At 42.4% G+C, this 16,295-nt stretch overlaps 1 protein-coding gene across 3 annotated transcripts in view; it reads left to right on the top strand.

Moving 5' to 3' along the window:
• ddx3xb (DEAD-box helicase 3 X-linked b) overlaps positions 1–16,295 on the top strand; it is a 44,727-nt gene that overhangs the window by 14,221 nt on the left and 14,211 nt on the right. For all 3 annotated transcript variants that reach the window (XM_060919092.1, XM_060919091.1, XM_060919093.1), the window contains exon 3: positions 14–61. In XM_060919092.1, coding sequence (XP_060775075.1) covers positions 14–61 — 48 coding nt within the window. The remainder of the gene's footprint in view (positions 1–13; positions 62–16,295) is intronic.

Below are 16,295 nucleotides of genomic sequence, written 5' to 3'. Positions count from 1 at the left end.
TGTCTGTCACCAGGGCGTTACATTCCACCTCATTTAAGGAACAAAGAGGCTTCTAAGAACGGTAAGTGATTTTATTCCTCATTACTCTTTCTTAAATATGTTAATAGAGGCAGCAATAAAGCCCTGTGGGGAACTGGGGTAGAATATAGGCCCTTTGCACCCTCTGACCAGGGGCTTCAAAGTTTGGGAGAATAGCAGGGTACAAATAATTTACAGCAGGGTGCAAAAGCGTGCAGGGATGTATGGATGGATGGATGGAGAGAGAGATATGCAAGTACGAATTTTTCATGGGGTGGGATGGTTTGGAACAGGCCATCTAAAACTGGGATAACATTTACCCGGGACGGGTATTTGAGGCGGGTCGTCTAGCTTAGGCCAAGTTTACATTAGACCGTATCTGTCTCGTTTTCTTCATGGATGCACTGTCCGTTTACATTAAAACGCCAGGAAGCGGGAATCCGCCAGGGTCCACGTATTCAATCCAGATCGTGTTTGGTCCGGTGCTGTGTAAACATTGAGGATACGCTGTGCTGAGCTCTAGCTGGCGTCGTCATTGGACAACGTCACTGTGACATCCACCTTCCTGATTCGCTGGCGTTGGTCATGTGACGCGACTGCTGAAAAACGGCGCGGACTTCCGCCTTGTATCACCTTTCATTAAAGAGTATAAAAGTATGAAAATACTGCAAATACTGATGCAAATACTGCCCATTGTGTAGTTATGATTGTCTTTAGGCTTGCCATCCTTCCACTTGCAAGTGGTAAGTGACGCGCATGCCCGATATGCACTGAGATCACACACACAGCGGCTCAGTCCGGAATCACTGCTCGTGTGCTTCACTCACGCGCTCTGTGAGCTGCGCAGGGCCGGAGTGCGCACCCTCCAGAGGGCACTCGCTGTTCAGGGCGGAGTGATTTGGAGCGCAGGATGCCTGCGGAGCCGAGCGTATCCGTGTATTGGCGTTGCTGTGTGCACGCTAATCGTTTTTAAAACGTTAATCTGATGATCCGCTGATACAGTCTAATGTAAACCCCACCTTAAGCTTGATTAGCATTGTTACGCACGCCAGTGTTTCCCACAGAAATTTTGGAGACTATGGGGGCAGCCCATGGGGGAGGTGCGGGGGTGGTTTAAAATTGAGTGATATGTTAAATATTAAGTTATTACTGAAAAACTATTGATTAAAAAAAACAGACACTGAGAAATGATCCTATAAACAACTTTACCAATATAAAAGATTACCAGGACTACAAAAATGCAGAAAAATAGGCTCTACTTATCCAAATGCACCTGTTGGTTCAAAAGTTAAAGTGCAGAGAACCTCACAGCACAACATGAAGTTACCTTAAAATATAATATAAATGCCTCAGCTTTCATGTAAGAAAAAAAACTATTAATACTAGTACTGTGTGCAGGCAGTCTCTCCTGAAGACTAAATTAAACAATAATTATAAACTAATAAAATAAATGGCTCAGGCTTCATAGAAGGAAAAAAAAACAATTTGAACAGAATCTCACAGTATGATGCTGAAGCTGCCTAAACAATGGAAAATAAAATACCATTTTGGCAAAAACGTTGGCATCCATTAATTTCTTGTATTAAGTAAAAAAAAATATGTTGCCAGATACTGCTGACGTTTTACAGCCCAAAATATGTTCAAAACTCGCCAAAATGCACTTAAAACCACCCAGATTGGGCGGGAAACCTCCCAATCTGGCAACACAGGCGGCAGTAATGGCTGCACTCATGTCGAGGATGTAAACACAGTTGACGCGGCAACGGACATACATGACATAGTGGATGTAATTTACGTTCACAACTTTTTTTTTTTTGCTGTCAGAAATATTTAATATTAAATTTTGTGACTTGACTGACAATAGCCGGCGGCATAACAAGCCATAGCCGGCGATTTGCCGCTGGTGACCGGCTACTTTTGAGACCGCTGTCTGACTGATCTTAAATCTTAAGAGGTGACAAACTGGGGCTCTAGATGAATTTGGGGAATTCTGAGGAACTGTTTGCCACGAGTCGCATTATTGCTGCAATTATATTCTGCACACAAAGGACACATTTGATTTCTTTGCCTTTGAAGAAAGACTAAGAAAATCTTGAAGCGTTGCAGCTGCTCACACGTGAAGCGCTGGTTTCTGGTATCATCATCCAACATGGCCGACTTCCAGGTTGGGACGTTAAGCATGATGTCACTTGCACACGAAGAATGGGAGCAGTGTCTGTTATAAGTGCTTTCAGTCTTGATTATGCTTTCTGTTAACATTGTTGGCAGATGACGACGGTGTAAGTGAATAACACACCAGACTGTGCTGTTATACAAAAATAATGTACATGGTGTGTGTTTGTTATATACGGTACATTCTGTCGTGTTATTCCTGTCGTATTTTCTATTCCATTGTAACCCTGTGTTCACACTAGTGAGCAACAAAGCAGCATGCATGCTGTCATTTTCTGTGTACATGCCTAACACAGAGCTGTGATTTCAGGGGCAGGCGATAGTGATGCGAGATTTTCTCAACTTCATGCAAAAAAAAAAAATTAAAAATGGTTGGCCCAGTTGGTCTACAATAATCCCCCATATGTAACTGCTTGTTAAACGTGTACATAGACCTTATGAAAACTAAAGTTTAAGGAGGTGGTAGCAGAGATCAAGTCTAATTTTATATAGCACCATTCTCAAACGCAAGGACTCGACAGAGTAGCTAAAAAAAAAATCAAACACGACATGACACCACTATTAGACACTGATCCCTCTGGAGTGTTTGTAGCACGGACAGTAAACCTGTGCGGCTAATCTGCTAATACCAAGCCTGGTGTGATTCATGTAAATGAAACAACCAATCTACACACTTTTTGTTACTTAATGTGTTTTTAAATATTTAGAAAAAGATATGTGGTGGTGCCTTGATTATTATTATTTTATTTATTTATTTTTTTTGCCAGAAATTTGTTCATGGGTCAGCAAGACCACCTGCTGTAATTGTGCACAAGGATATCGTGGCGGTTATGATCCATACAAAATTCCTCAAAATAATTGGAGTGACGGTGTAGACTTGTGGCTTAGCATTAGCTATGTACGTGTTGGAAAGCCCCCCTCCCCGAAGAGTCCCTACACAGAAGACCAGTTTAAAAACTACAAAATCAAGAAAACCACCTTTGTGGAAATAATTTTTCCCGACATCAGCTTTTGGAAACAATGTTGTGAAAGCCAAAAGCATTTACCCTTAAAGGACTCTTACCTGAACTGTTGGCTCGATGGTATTCCTGGCCCTCCATGTCTCGACAACCCCAAGGACATCTAGTTTCATAGCTATTTGCACTCCATTTATACATTGATACTTTATTGTTAAAACAATATCTGAAGTGGTGTTTGTAATAATACAAAAATCAAATAAAACACCAATAAATCACACAAACAAAAATCTTGCTCTGGACTTTCAAACAATATTAAGATTTTAATTGTATCTAATGGTGGATGGTAGAATAATTATAAATGCTAACAGTCAGCACATTCCAGTTATAGCTATAGTCATATAGTAACTATAATCACCCTTGTAATAATCATTTCAATAAATGATTAATGTTCAGTTCTCTCTTCATTTATTCTCTATTCAAAAGACAACCGACTCACACAGGTTAAGTGTGTAGCAGACAATAACAATTTTATCCAAAATAGTTTTTCCTGTCTTAGTCAGTTTATTTCCATTTCACATCCATGCAGCTGTTGTAAAGTTCAGTCTGTTTGTGTAGAACACTCTCAAACTGTAGATTCGTGTCTACACTCTGGCTCCTTGGCAACATTTTGCCCAGGACTGGGTTCCTCTGATAACAGAAACAAAGCTCCAGTGCTCTCTGCTCTTAATCTTCTGTTCTTTCAAGATGCATCATGCATGTCGCTCCTTGTTGGGTTTGTTTGTTTTTATTACTGAGTTATGTCAGAGTTGTTTGCTTGGTGCCCAATCTGGTTTTTCTTGTCAAACAAGGAAGCTGCTTCACCTTTTTTTTTTTTTTTTTTTCTTTTCTTAAAACACCTTCATGAAGCTAACTCGAAAGCGAATAGAAAAAATAATGCTACGTTCACACTGCAAGGCTTAATGCTCAATTCCGATTTTTTTTGTGAAATCCGATTTTTTTGTGAGGTCATTCACATTAACAAATATATGCGACTTGTATGTGATCCTCAGTATGAACGAAAAGCGACCTAAAAGTGTTCCGCATGCGCATTGCAGGATACGACGACGTCACACGCAGTGAGCATGGCCAGTGTTTACGGAAGTAAAACTGCCCGGTTGCGGTATGACCCATCCAATCTAGGTTGAATAGCTGCATCCCCCCAAATGGAAATCAGCTCCCTAACCTCTGCGTCCTTCCATTGAGAAGATTCAGAACCTTCACAGCCCGAAGCGTCCCTCACATTGATGTCATGCGCAGGGGCGCAGATACGTTTTTTTGAACTGGGGGGGACAAAAAACTGGGGGGGACAAAGCTGCCAGCAAACCAACCCCGATATGCCTGTCAAACTTGTTGTGGGTTACCATAGCAACCAAGCTCGAGCTCGCAACCTGTGCAGTCTGCGCAGCTCAACCAACCGAATATCAGTCTTTGTTTTGTTTTATGTGAGTTGTTGCAACTATGTATACACTGCCGTGCACCTCAATAAACTGAATGGTAATTAGTCTTTTGATTTTTCCGTGAGGTTTGCCTTATGCAAAGAAAGACAGCATAGACGTTTTTTCCTCCCTATAAGTGGGGGGAACCGAACGAGGTGAATTTAAATCTGGGTGGGACGAGTCCCACCCTCTATCTGCGCCCGTGATTATGCGCCATGTTGTTGTAACTTTTTTTTTGAGAGACCCGCCGCCTACTTCAGCGCAGAATAGTGACGTTTGTGGCTTGTTGATGACATGTAAGTCAGATGAATGCGACCTGGCGGTTCAGACTGAAGTCGCATATGAAAAGAGCGGATAGGAATCGGAATTAGGACTACATATCCAAACGGCCTGGGTCGGATTTGAAAAAATCGGATCTGTGTCGTTCATATTGTCAATAAAAGATCGGATACAGGTCACATATGGGCGAAAAGATCGGATTTGAGTCACTTCAGCCTGCAGTGTGAACGTAGCCTAAGATTCTTAAGCAAACTCTCCATACTCACTTCTGACTTTATATGTATATACAACTTCTTACCTGAAATAAAATGACAACTACAAATGCAGGTATTCGCGAATTTTTCCAGTGTTTTCAGGCTTTTATCCTCTCGTCTCTTGTATTCTCTTTATTGTCCACTTATTTATTCATTGTTCTTGAAACATTTGCTTCTCTTTGACATTTTTGTTGATGGTGGGGAGATGGTAATTTCTGTTAATATCCATTTCACTATTTGAACGATTTGAACAACCAAAACAGTGCAAAAATGAATATTTTGAAGACAGAGTAAGCCTTGCTTGCAGGAAAGATGGTGTTTGTTTGCTCCCCAGGTGGCATTATCACGTGATGTGTGACATCATGCGCAAGGGGTCTGTACCACTTAGCCCATGTTTACATTAGACCATATCAGCGGATCATCAGATTAACGTTTCTAAAACGATTAGTGTGCACACAGCAACACCAATACACGATTTGCGTGCACACAGCAACACCAATACACAGATACGCTCGGCTCCGCAGGCATCCTGCGCTCCAAATCACTCCGCCCTGAACAGCGAGTGCCCTCTGGAGGGTGCACACTCCGGCCTTGCGCAGCTCACAGAGCATGCGAGTGAAGTGCACAAGCTGTGATTCGGGACTGAGCCGCTGTGTGTGTGAGGGATCCCAGCGCACATCACTTACCACTTGCAAGTGGAAGGATGGCAAGCCTAAAGACAATCATAACTACACAATGGGCAGTATTTGCAGTATTTTCATACTTTTATACTCTTTAATGAAAGGTGATACAAGGCGGAAGTCCGTGCCGTTTTTCAGCAGTCGCGTCACATGACCAACGCCAGCGAATCAGGAAGGTGGATGTCACAGTGACGTTGTCCAATGACGACGCCAGCTAGAGCTCAGCACAGCGTATCCGCGTATCTCAATGTAAGGTGAAACAAGGCGGAAGTCCGTGCCGTTTTTCAGCAGTCGCGTCACATGACCAATGCCAGCGAATCAGGAAGGTGGATGTCACAGTGACGTTGTCCAATGACGACGCCAGCTAGAGCTCAGCACAGCGTATCCGCGTATCTCAATGTCAGCACCGGAGCTGACACGATCTGGATTGAATACGTGGACGCTGGCGGATTCCCGTTTCCCGGCGTTTCCAGGCGGTTTAATGTAAACGGACAGTGCATCCGCGAAGAAAACGAGACAGATACGGTCTAATGTAAACTTGGCCTTATTCATCAGGTTTGCGGGGGAAAATGGAGCAATCACAACCGACTTGGGCTGAGAGGCAGGCTATGCCCTGGGAAGGTCGCCTGTCTATCGCAAGGCTAACATGGAGACGAGCTGTCATTCATACAGTGCTCAGCTTAAATGAGTACACCCCCTTTGAAAAGTAACATTTTAAACAATATCTCAATGAAAACACACAATTTCCAAAACATTGACAAGACGAGGTTTAATATAACATCTGTTTAACTTGTAATGGGGGGGGAACTAAGGTTAATAATATAACTTGGATTACACATTTTTCAGTTTTACTCAAATTAGGGTGGTTGCAAAAATGAGTACACCCCACACCAAAAACTACTACATCTAGTACTTTGTATGGCCTCCATGATTTTTAATGACAGCACCAAGTCTTCTAGGCATGGAATGAACAAGTTGGTGACATTTTGCAACATCAATCTTTTTCCATTCTTCAACAATGACCTCTTTTAGTGACTGGATGCTGGATGGAGAGTGATGCTCAACTTGTCTCTTCAGAATTCCCCATAGGTGTTCGATTGGGTTCACATCAGGAGACATACTTGGCCACTGAATCACTTTCACCCTGTTCTTCAGAAATCCAACAGTGGCCTTTGTGTGTTTAGTCATGTTGGAAAAGTGCATGACGACCAAGAGCACGGAGTGATGGTAGCATCTTCTCTTTCAGTATAGAGCAATATGTCTGTGAATTCATGATGCCATCAATGAAATGCAGCTCCCTGACACCAGCAGCACTCATGCAGTCCCACATAAGGACACTGCCACCACCATGTTTCACCGTAGGCACCATGCGTTTTTCTTTGTATTCCTCACCTTTGCGACGCCATACAGTTTTGAAGCCATCAGTTCCAAAAACATTTATCTTGGTCTCATCACTCCAGAATATAGAGTCTCAGTAGTCTTCATCTTTGTCGGCATGGGCCCTGGCAAACTCTAGGCGGGCTTTTTTTTTGTGCCTGGGCTTTAGGAGAGGCTTCTTTCGTGGATGGCATCCATGCATGCCATTCCTCTGCAGTATATGCTGTATTGTCATGGGAAATGGTCACCCCAGTTTGGCTTTCTACTACTTTAGATAACTGCAGTGAACTTGCATGCCGATTTTCTTCAACCCTTTTCATCAGAAGACGCTCCTGTCGAGGTGTTAACTTCCGTGGACGACCTGGACGTCTCTGTAAGATGGTTGTAGTTCCATCTTTCTTTAAATTTTTGTACCACTTTTGCTACAGTATTCTGACTGATAAGTAAAGCTTTGCTGATCATCTTGTAGCCTGTACCTTTGTGGTGTAAAGAAATTATTTTCTTTGGGGAATTCTGAAGAGACAAGTTGAGTATCACTCTCCATCCAGCATCCAATCACTAAAAGAGGTCATTGTTGAAGAATGGAAAAAGATTGATTGTTGCAAAATGTCACTAACTTGTTCATTCCATGCCTAGAAGACTTGGTGCTGTCATTAAAAATCATGGAGGCCATGCAAAGTACTAGATGTAGTAGTTTTTGTTGTGGGGTGTACTCATTTTTGCCCCACCCTAACTTGAGTAAAACTGAAAAATGTGTAATCTAAGTTATATTATTAACCTTACTTTCACATTATAAGTTAAACAGATGTTATATTAAACTTGTCAACATTTTGGAAATTGTGTTCATTGAGATTGTTTTGTTTAAAATGTTACTTTTCAAAGGGGGTGTACTCATTTACGCTGAGCACTGTATCTATGGGTAATCAAATAGCCAGTTGACCTAATCTGCATGTCTTTGCACGGTGGGTGGAAATCCACACAGGTACGGGGAAAATATGCAACTGTGCTGGAAGGACAACTAACTTTGTCAAAAACCATCCAAGTGCTGTAACTGTATAGGTAAACACAGTGCTTCAAAACTGCCCTGTTTGGATAGAAGAAAAAGGATCCAGAGAATGAAATGTACAGTACTAAAAAGCCACCCTGAAGCATGCAAATTAGTTTTGGGGCCTTCTTACTTTTAAACTTGAAAACATTCATATCCTGTTGAAAGCCTGAAAGACTCAGGGATGCAAACAGCGCACCTTTTGGCAGATGGCGCCTTTTTCACGGCTGAATCGCGCAGATCCGAATTTTTTTGGGGGGGGGGGCGTTGGAGTGTCTGATTATAATTTCAAAGTAAATTCTGTATTAAAATTACTAAATAAGCAAATCCGTTACAGTCCATGAAACAGGAAGTATAAGGATGAGGGGAAAAAAAGTTTAAATCAGGAAGCTGCGCACATTTGCGCAGTCCTGCCGCTCAGGCTGCACAAATGTGCGCAGCTTCCTGATTTAAACTGTTTTTTTCCTCATCCTTATACTTCCTGTTTCATGGACTGTAACGGATTTGCTTATTTAGTAATTTTAATACAGAATTTACTTTGAAATTATAATCAGACACTCCAACCCCCCCCCCCCCCCCCCCCCCCAAAAAATCGGATCTGCGCGATTCAGCCGTGAAAAAGGCGCCATCCGCCAAAAGGCGTGCTGTTTGCATCCCTGAAGACTTGACCTGGATTAGCAAAGATAAACCGCGATCAATTATTAGTCATGAATGTCCCTCTCTGCAAAAAAAAAAAAGCTAATAGACCCCTTGCATGATGTCATGCATCACATGATTCATTTCTCTAGGGGACAACCAGACATAGCCTTTCTTACAGAAAGGACTTAGTCTGTCTTAAATATGGTTCATTTTTGTGCTGTTTTTGGTTGTTCAAATCGAGAAATGGATAAAAGGTATTACCATCTCCCCACTATCTAGAAAAATGTTAACAAAGAAAAGCAAATGCTTCAAGAACAACGAAGAAATAAGTGATTAAAGAGAATACGGGAGGAGCGAAGCCTGAAAGCTTCAGAGAAATTCGCGATTGTATTTAAAATGAAATTTAAAAAAAATAAAGTCAGAAGTGAGTATGGAAGAGTTTGCTTAAGAATCTTCTGCTGGCGTTCGAGTTAGCTTCATGAAAGTGTTTTTGACTTTCTTAGAGGTGAAGCAGCTTCCTTATTTGACACAGAAAACCCAGATTGGTTTCAAACAACTAGGACACAAGTTAGTGTGTGAGGTGGTTGTTGTTTTTTAAAGGAGCGACATGCACAGTATATCTTGAAAGAACAGAAAAGATTAAGAGCAGAGAGCACTGAAGCTTTGCTTCTGTTATCAGAGGAACCTAGTCCTGTGCAGAATGTCACCATGGATCCAGAGAGTAATTAACCTACAGTTCAAGAGTGTTCTACACAAACAGACCAAACTTTTTACAACAGCTGCATACATGTGAAAATGGAAATAAATCGACTAAGGCAGGAAAAACTATTTTGGATAAAATTGTTATTGTCCGTTACACATGTCAACCTGTGTGACTCCGTTGTCTTTTGGAGAGGGAACTGAACATTAACCGTTTATTGAAATTATTACTGCAAGAGTGATTATGGTTACTATATGCCTGTGGCTACAACTGGAATGTGCTGATTGTTAGTGTTTGTAATTATTGTATCTATTAGATAAAATATACTGTTTGAAAGTCTTGAGCAAGATATTTTATTTTCCAAGTAATAACATTTTAAGATATTGTTTTACCAATAATAAGCATCACTATAAATGATGGTGCAAATAGCTCTGTAACTAGATATTTGTGGAGCTGCTGAGACATGGAGGGCCAAGAATACCATCGAGCCCACAGTTCAGGTAGGAGTCCTTTGAGAGTAAATGCTTTGGTGTTCACGAAGTTCTGATCCTGGAAGCTGATGATGGGGGGGGTATTTACATACAGGTTTTATCCCCCCCCCCCCCCCCCTCCCCTTTTTCCCCCAAACTGTTCTAGTTGGTTAGCCTGGCAAGCCAGACTAAATGTGAATATTTAGTCTGGTCTCGGTCGTAGACATTTCCGAAGGGTGTGGGTAGGAACAACCTGTTGTCTTTCAAACTGTCTCTGTGCGTATAGGCCAACGCTCTGACCAATCAGCGCAACAGTGACTGTGACGTAGTCAGAGCGACAGAAAGCAGTGGGGGAGACTTTTGCCATAGCCGGTCGGCAAAACAGCGAAAACGTCCTCCTTGAAAAGGAATGAGCGGAGAGCCTCTTCCTGCTTATGTTTCAACGAAAACTCCAAGTCTAATTCTTCTAAAACTGATTCCAAAGCGGAGTCAAACGAGCGCTGTTCAATAGCCGTAGCCATCTTTCCTGTTGTGCTTTCTCCAGTGTCGCGCAGCCTTGTCGTCACTCCTGCAAAAGCCCGCCCAAAGAATCCAAACAAAAACCTTGCGTTGTGATTGGCGGGCACGATTTGATGCCCGGGGTGTGGTGTTGATATGGTCCGAGGCTAGACCCACTTGTAGGCAAAAATATTTTTGGCCGCTAGGCGGGTGGGTCTAGTTTACTAGGCTACTAGTTGGTACTCTTCAGGAAAAAGATGTATTCCAACACGTAGCTAATGCTAGGCAACAAATCTACACCATTACTCCAGTCGTTTCGAGAAATTTTGTATGGATCATGACTGCTAAAACTCTAACTTCCACACATATCAATCATTTGCTTCTTTCTGACTAAGATTATCCAAGTAATCCGGTAGAGCTTTTTTTTTTAGCTGTAGTTTTCTTTGGGCAACAGATGCCGGACATCTTCGCTTGGCTTCAGTATGTGAACCGTGTAAACAAACTTTGCTTGTCCCCCAGGTATAGGGTAGCAATGGTTGCTAACATAAACGTGATGCCCCTGCAAGGGGTCTATAGCCCACACCAATGATGCTATGTGAGAGCAGCTCTCTCCAAGGCCTGCCATACAGTTGCAGTGTGCAGCCACTATCTTACCATTTTCTTCACTGACGATCCAGAGGTTTTTGGTCATTCTCTGCAAGCAGTTAACCTGGAAGAGAATATAGGTTGTATTTTACTCGCGTGACTTTTGCTTGCGAGTTTACTTCCGTTGAATGAAGTGGTGGTCAGACAAAGTAAGTTGGCCGCCATTACGCAAAAAGCTAGTGAAACTGTCACCAGCTACTTTTGCAGTTTAGAGGCCAATGTATGGTCAAAATAGCTTCAGAAAGTTGCTCTATGCAATAAGAGGATCCTTGAATGCTAGTAAAGAAGGATTTTTCCTCGGAGTTGGAAGATGATCCATCCGTTGAGTTCCCCAGCATTTCAAACTACCTGGTGCTGTAGACATCATTCTACACAGACAAACGGGTGAAAACATGGAAGAGCATGGAGCCGTACAACTTTTTTTTTTTGGGGGGGGGGGCTTTTTGTACGTATATTTGCAGTGGTTGCAAGGATGCTACAAGTTGTAGTATCAGATGTAAACAAACCACAGCCTCTCAATTCTCCCTGCTCTTCTAGCAAATACGGGGTGTGTGGTGTGGGTTTTTTTTTTTTAAATGGAGAAAATGCAGTGAAAAGGTACAATCCAGCATTGATGTAGATGACACTAGACCACAAATCTACCTTGTCGGTCCAGTTGTTTTGAGGAATTTTGTATAGCCCATTCCCAATAATAAGCTCTAAATTCCACATACATCTTTCCTTTGCTTCTTTCTGACTACGATTATTCAAGTAATCCAGTAGTAGAGCTTTTGTAGCTGTAGTTTTCTTCAAGCTACAAGATGTTTGACCTCAATATTGCTCGTCCCCAGGACAAGGGTAGCAGTTGTTGCAAACATAAGTCTGATGTCCGTGCAAGGGGCCTATAAGGACTTGGAACAATACCGAAACCAATAGTAAGACAAAGAAGAAATCAGTCTTAGAACCCCAAATCAGGAAATGTTGGGATGGGATAGAAAATGCAGGGGGGGAACAGTAATTTCAAAATTTACTTTGACTTGTATTTCATTGCAGACAGTATGAACCCAAGATATTTCCTGTTTTGTCCGGTCAACTTCATTTAATTTATTAATGTAAATCCATTCCTGCATTTCAGGTCCGTAACACAATCCAAAAGAAGTTTGTATGGGGCAGATTTAGGGCTAGTCATGAGGTAAAATGATTGTGATTTGAAACGGGTGATGGTACAAAATCTGTATCCAGCAAGGCCTAGTCTTTGAGGAGTAAACATGGGCTGAGGATTTCCAGTTTATCAACAAATGCATGAGAAAATTATTGAAGTGTTTAGAAATGGTGTTTCTTAAAGATATGAAGGGATTTGGATATTTTGCCCTCTGTGGTGCATATCATCATTAAAAAAAATTCAAGGAATCTGGAGGAATTTTGTTGAGTCAAGGGCACAAGCCGAAGCTGAACACCCTGTGATCTCTGATCCCTCAGATGGCACTGCATCAAGAACCATCATTTATCTGTGGCTGATGTGGCCACATGGGCTTGGAATTACTCTGGCAAACTTTTGTTCAACTCCTATAGTAGGAAGTTATGTCCACAAATGCCAGTCAAATCCTGATTTGTGCAAAAAGGAAGCCTTATGTTTACGGTGTTCAGAAGCGCCATCAACTTCTCTGGGCTCGGAGGCATGTGGAATGGACCATCACACAGAATCATGTACTGTGACCAGAAGAATCTGTATTCCAGGTCTTTTTACCAGCAAGAAGTCCAAAAGACAGGTTCTGTCATGGTATCAGGTTATTGGTGAACTTGGCAACATTGGAATTTTTCTTTTTTCCCCCCCATTGTCAAGATGGCCAAATTAGAGTTTGTCGTTCAGCTGGAAATCACCTTCTCTGATGACTGACTTTGTCACAGGATTTGTTTGCTGTACTCATGGCTCTGTTCATGTTTAGTTTGGAGTTCATTTTGGTGGCAAAACTGAACTTGTCATTCTGGAAAATGCCATGAATGCAGTCAGGTATCTTCACGTTCAGAGAACGTTTAATGTTGCTGTATGATAGACGTTTCAGATGCCCCTTTTCCACCAAAGCAGTTCCAGGGCTGGTTTGGGGCCAGTGCTTAGTTTGGAACTGGGTTTTTTGTTTCCACTGACAAAGAACTGGCTCTGGGGCCAGAAAAACCGGTTCCAGGCTAGCACCAACTCTTTGCTGGGCCAGAGGAAAAAGCCGCTTATGTCAGCGGGGGGGGTGGAGTTGTTAAGATCAACAACAATTGCAAGACTGCGAAAGGTCACTATATTTTTAAGCGACGAGAAGCAGCAGCTGTACAACCGCGAAGTCATCCATTATTGTTGTTGCTGCTGCTTCTTCTCCGTGTTGTTGCTTCGATGTTCGCGCCAAGGTTTATGCAAACGCAGCGACGTAACTGACGTATACAGTGACATAACTGACATGGCTCCCCTTAGCACCGCGAGCTATGAAAAACCAAACTGGTTCTCAGCTGGCTCGCAAGTTGAACGAGTTGTGAACCAGCACTGGCCCCGAACCAGCCCTGGAACTGATTTGGTGGAAAAGGGGTAAGACATAACTTTCTTAACCAGCATGACACATGCCTAGGCTCACTGCTCAAGCAGTCCAGGAGCAGGATGATGTGACCGGTCTCGTCATGGCCTGCATACTCCCCTGACTAATGCCATAGAGCATTGCTGGGATTATTTGGCCTCTTCAGTACATAGAAGGGATTCATCCATCTTCTGTTTTTTAGACAAAATACCTCCTGTAGAGTGTGTAGTCTAAAAACAGGAAGGGTATTGGAGGCGAGATTGAGAAGAGAGGTAGCAATCTGTGAACAGTAGTACAGGTTTATGCCAAGGAAGAGCACATCTGATGCAATTTTTGCTTTAAGAATGTTAACGGAGAAGTACAGGGAAGGCCAGAGAAAGCTACATTTTGTGTCTGTAGACCTGGAGAAGGCATACGATAGAGTGCCGAGAGAGGAGTTATGATATTGTATGAGAAAGTGTGGAGTGAAATGAGAAGTATATTAGAGTGGTGCAAGACCATGTATGAGAACAGTGAAACAGCAGTGAGGTGTGCAGTTGGAACGACTGAATGGTTCAAGGTGAAGGTGGGACTCCATCAAGGATCTGCTTTTAGTCCTTTCTTGTTTGCCATAGTGATGGATAGCTTGACGGATGAGTTGAGGCAAGGGTCACCATGGAACATGATGTTTGCAGATGATATTGTAATATGTGGTGAAAGTAGAAAGGAGGTTGAGCTGGGTTTGGAGAGATGGAGCTATGCATTAGAATGAAGAGGAATGAATGTGAGCAGTAGCAAAACAGAATACATGTGCATCAATGAGAATGGGGATGAGAGCATAGTGAAGATGCAAGGAGTCGATGTAAAGAAAGTTGGTGAATTCAAGTACCTGGGGTCAACTGTGCAGGAAAATGGGGGCTGTGATAGTGAGGTGAGAGAGTGCAGGCAGGGTGGAGCAGTTGGAGAAGGATTTCGGGAGTCATTTGTGATGGGAAAGTCCCAGCAAAAGTGAAAGGTAAGATGTATAAGACAGTAGTGAGACCAGCTGTGATGTATGGATTGGAGACCGTACCCTTAACGAAGAGACAGGAGGCAAAGTTGGAGGTGGTGGAGTTGAGGATGTTAAGGTTTGCGATGGGAGTGACCAGGTTGGACAGGATAAGGGACGAGCACATCAGAGGGACAGCACATGTGGAGAGCTTGGGAATTAAGCTAAGAGAGATGAGACTGAGATGGTATGGGCACATCCTGAGAAGAGATGCAGAGCATGTTGGAAGGAGAATGTTGAGGATGGAGCTGCCAGGCACACAAAAACGAGGAAGGCCAAAGAGGAGATGCATGGATGTGATGAGGGAGGACATGAAAGTGGCAGGTGTGGTAGAGGAGGATGCGGAAGATGGAGCAATGGAGACGCAAGATCCACTTTGGCGACCCCTAATCGGGAGCAGCCAAAAGAAGAAGAAAGAAGACGTCTGTAGAGGATCTTACAAATGGTGTTTAAAATGTTTTGTTCAAATTTTTCCCTTTTTTTCATGTTTTTGCAATTATTGGCAAGAATGTATGACCTTCAAAGTGGTTCACTGATTTTAATCACTTGCAGATAAAAACAAAATTGGAGGTATTTGATAAATTTTCAGGTTATGCCATATTTTTATACTTTAAAAAAAACTGTAGAGGTTTGTTTTTAAATATTGCTTGTTAAACAGCATTTTATACTTGTAAATGGCAGTTTTGGGTTTTTTTTTGGGGGGGGGGCTTGCTAAGAAGCTAATCTGAGGTTTAGGTTGTGTCAAGAGGGTTCAATGCGCAAAAAAAAAAAAAGAGCAGGATTACCAAAGGATGCTGGTGTGAAGATGGAAGGGTCTCGGTCTATTCAAAGAGATTATTGACCTCAGAGCATGCTGGAAAAGGCTTCTTTAACACTGTCCTAAAATTATTTTCATGCCAACCAGTAGCCCAAAACTTAAAGGCAGTGTAACTTTTTTGCTTTCTGTAGTCTTCACTGTCTCATTCTTTAGCTTTTGACCATAATGTCTAGTTTGTGACTTGTTCCTGCGTACATTATCCAGAGGGTCTCTTGTAAATCTGCTCTATAATAGGTCCTTTGTGTTTTAATTCCTAGTTCCTTTCTAGGCAGTGGGGAGCAACTGACCAGAAATCATAATGTGACTCAGTTCCACACTAACCTTTACTGATTTCTGTCTGTGTACATGGGAATTGATGGTCGCGTTTTCATTGATGACTGTTCTGACTGTCGTTGGTGGTGGTGTTTTGAGATCATGTTGGAGCAGTAAGCATTTGTTAATGCTTCACATCTGGGCAACATGCAAATTACTCCAGTTAACTGCTCTACAATTTTGCAGCCTGCGTCCAAAACTCAAGCTTGTGATGTGTGCTGTAACATGACGGTGAGCATACACCTGGCCTGTTTTGCTCACTCACGTAACCTACCCTTTTGGCCTGTGCCCCTTTTGACTATAAAGATCTTTCTTTTAACAGGAGTGTATTCCTCTGGTAGAGAGAGTGGTTACTCTGTGCCACCAGGAAGAAGCTAGGTCTCTGTTCTGAAAG

Source organism: Neoarius graeffei, chromosome 4 (genome assembly GCF_027579695.1).
Source record: "Neoarius graeffei isolate fNeoGra1 chromosome 4, fNeoGra1.pri, whole genome shotgun sequence".
Classification (NCBI taxonomy): domain Eukaryota; kingdom Metazoa; phylum Chordata; class Actinopteri; order Siluriformes; family Ariidae; genus Neoarius; species Neoarius graeffei.
Note: the sequence above shows the minus strand (reverse complement) of the source record. Positions and strands in the feature narration are given on the sequence as shown.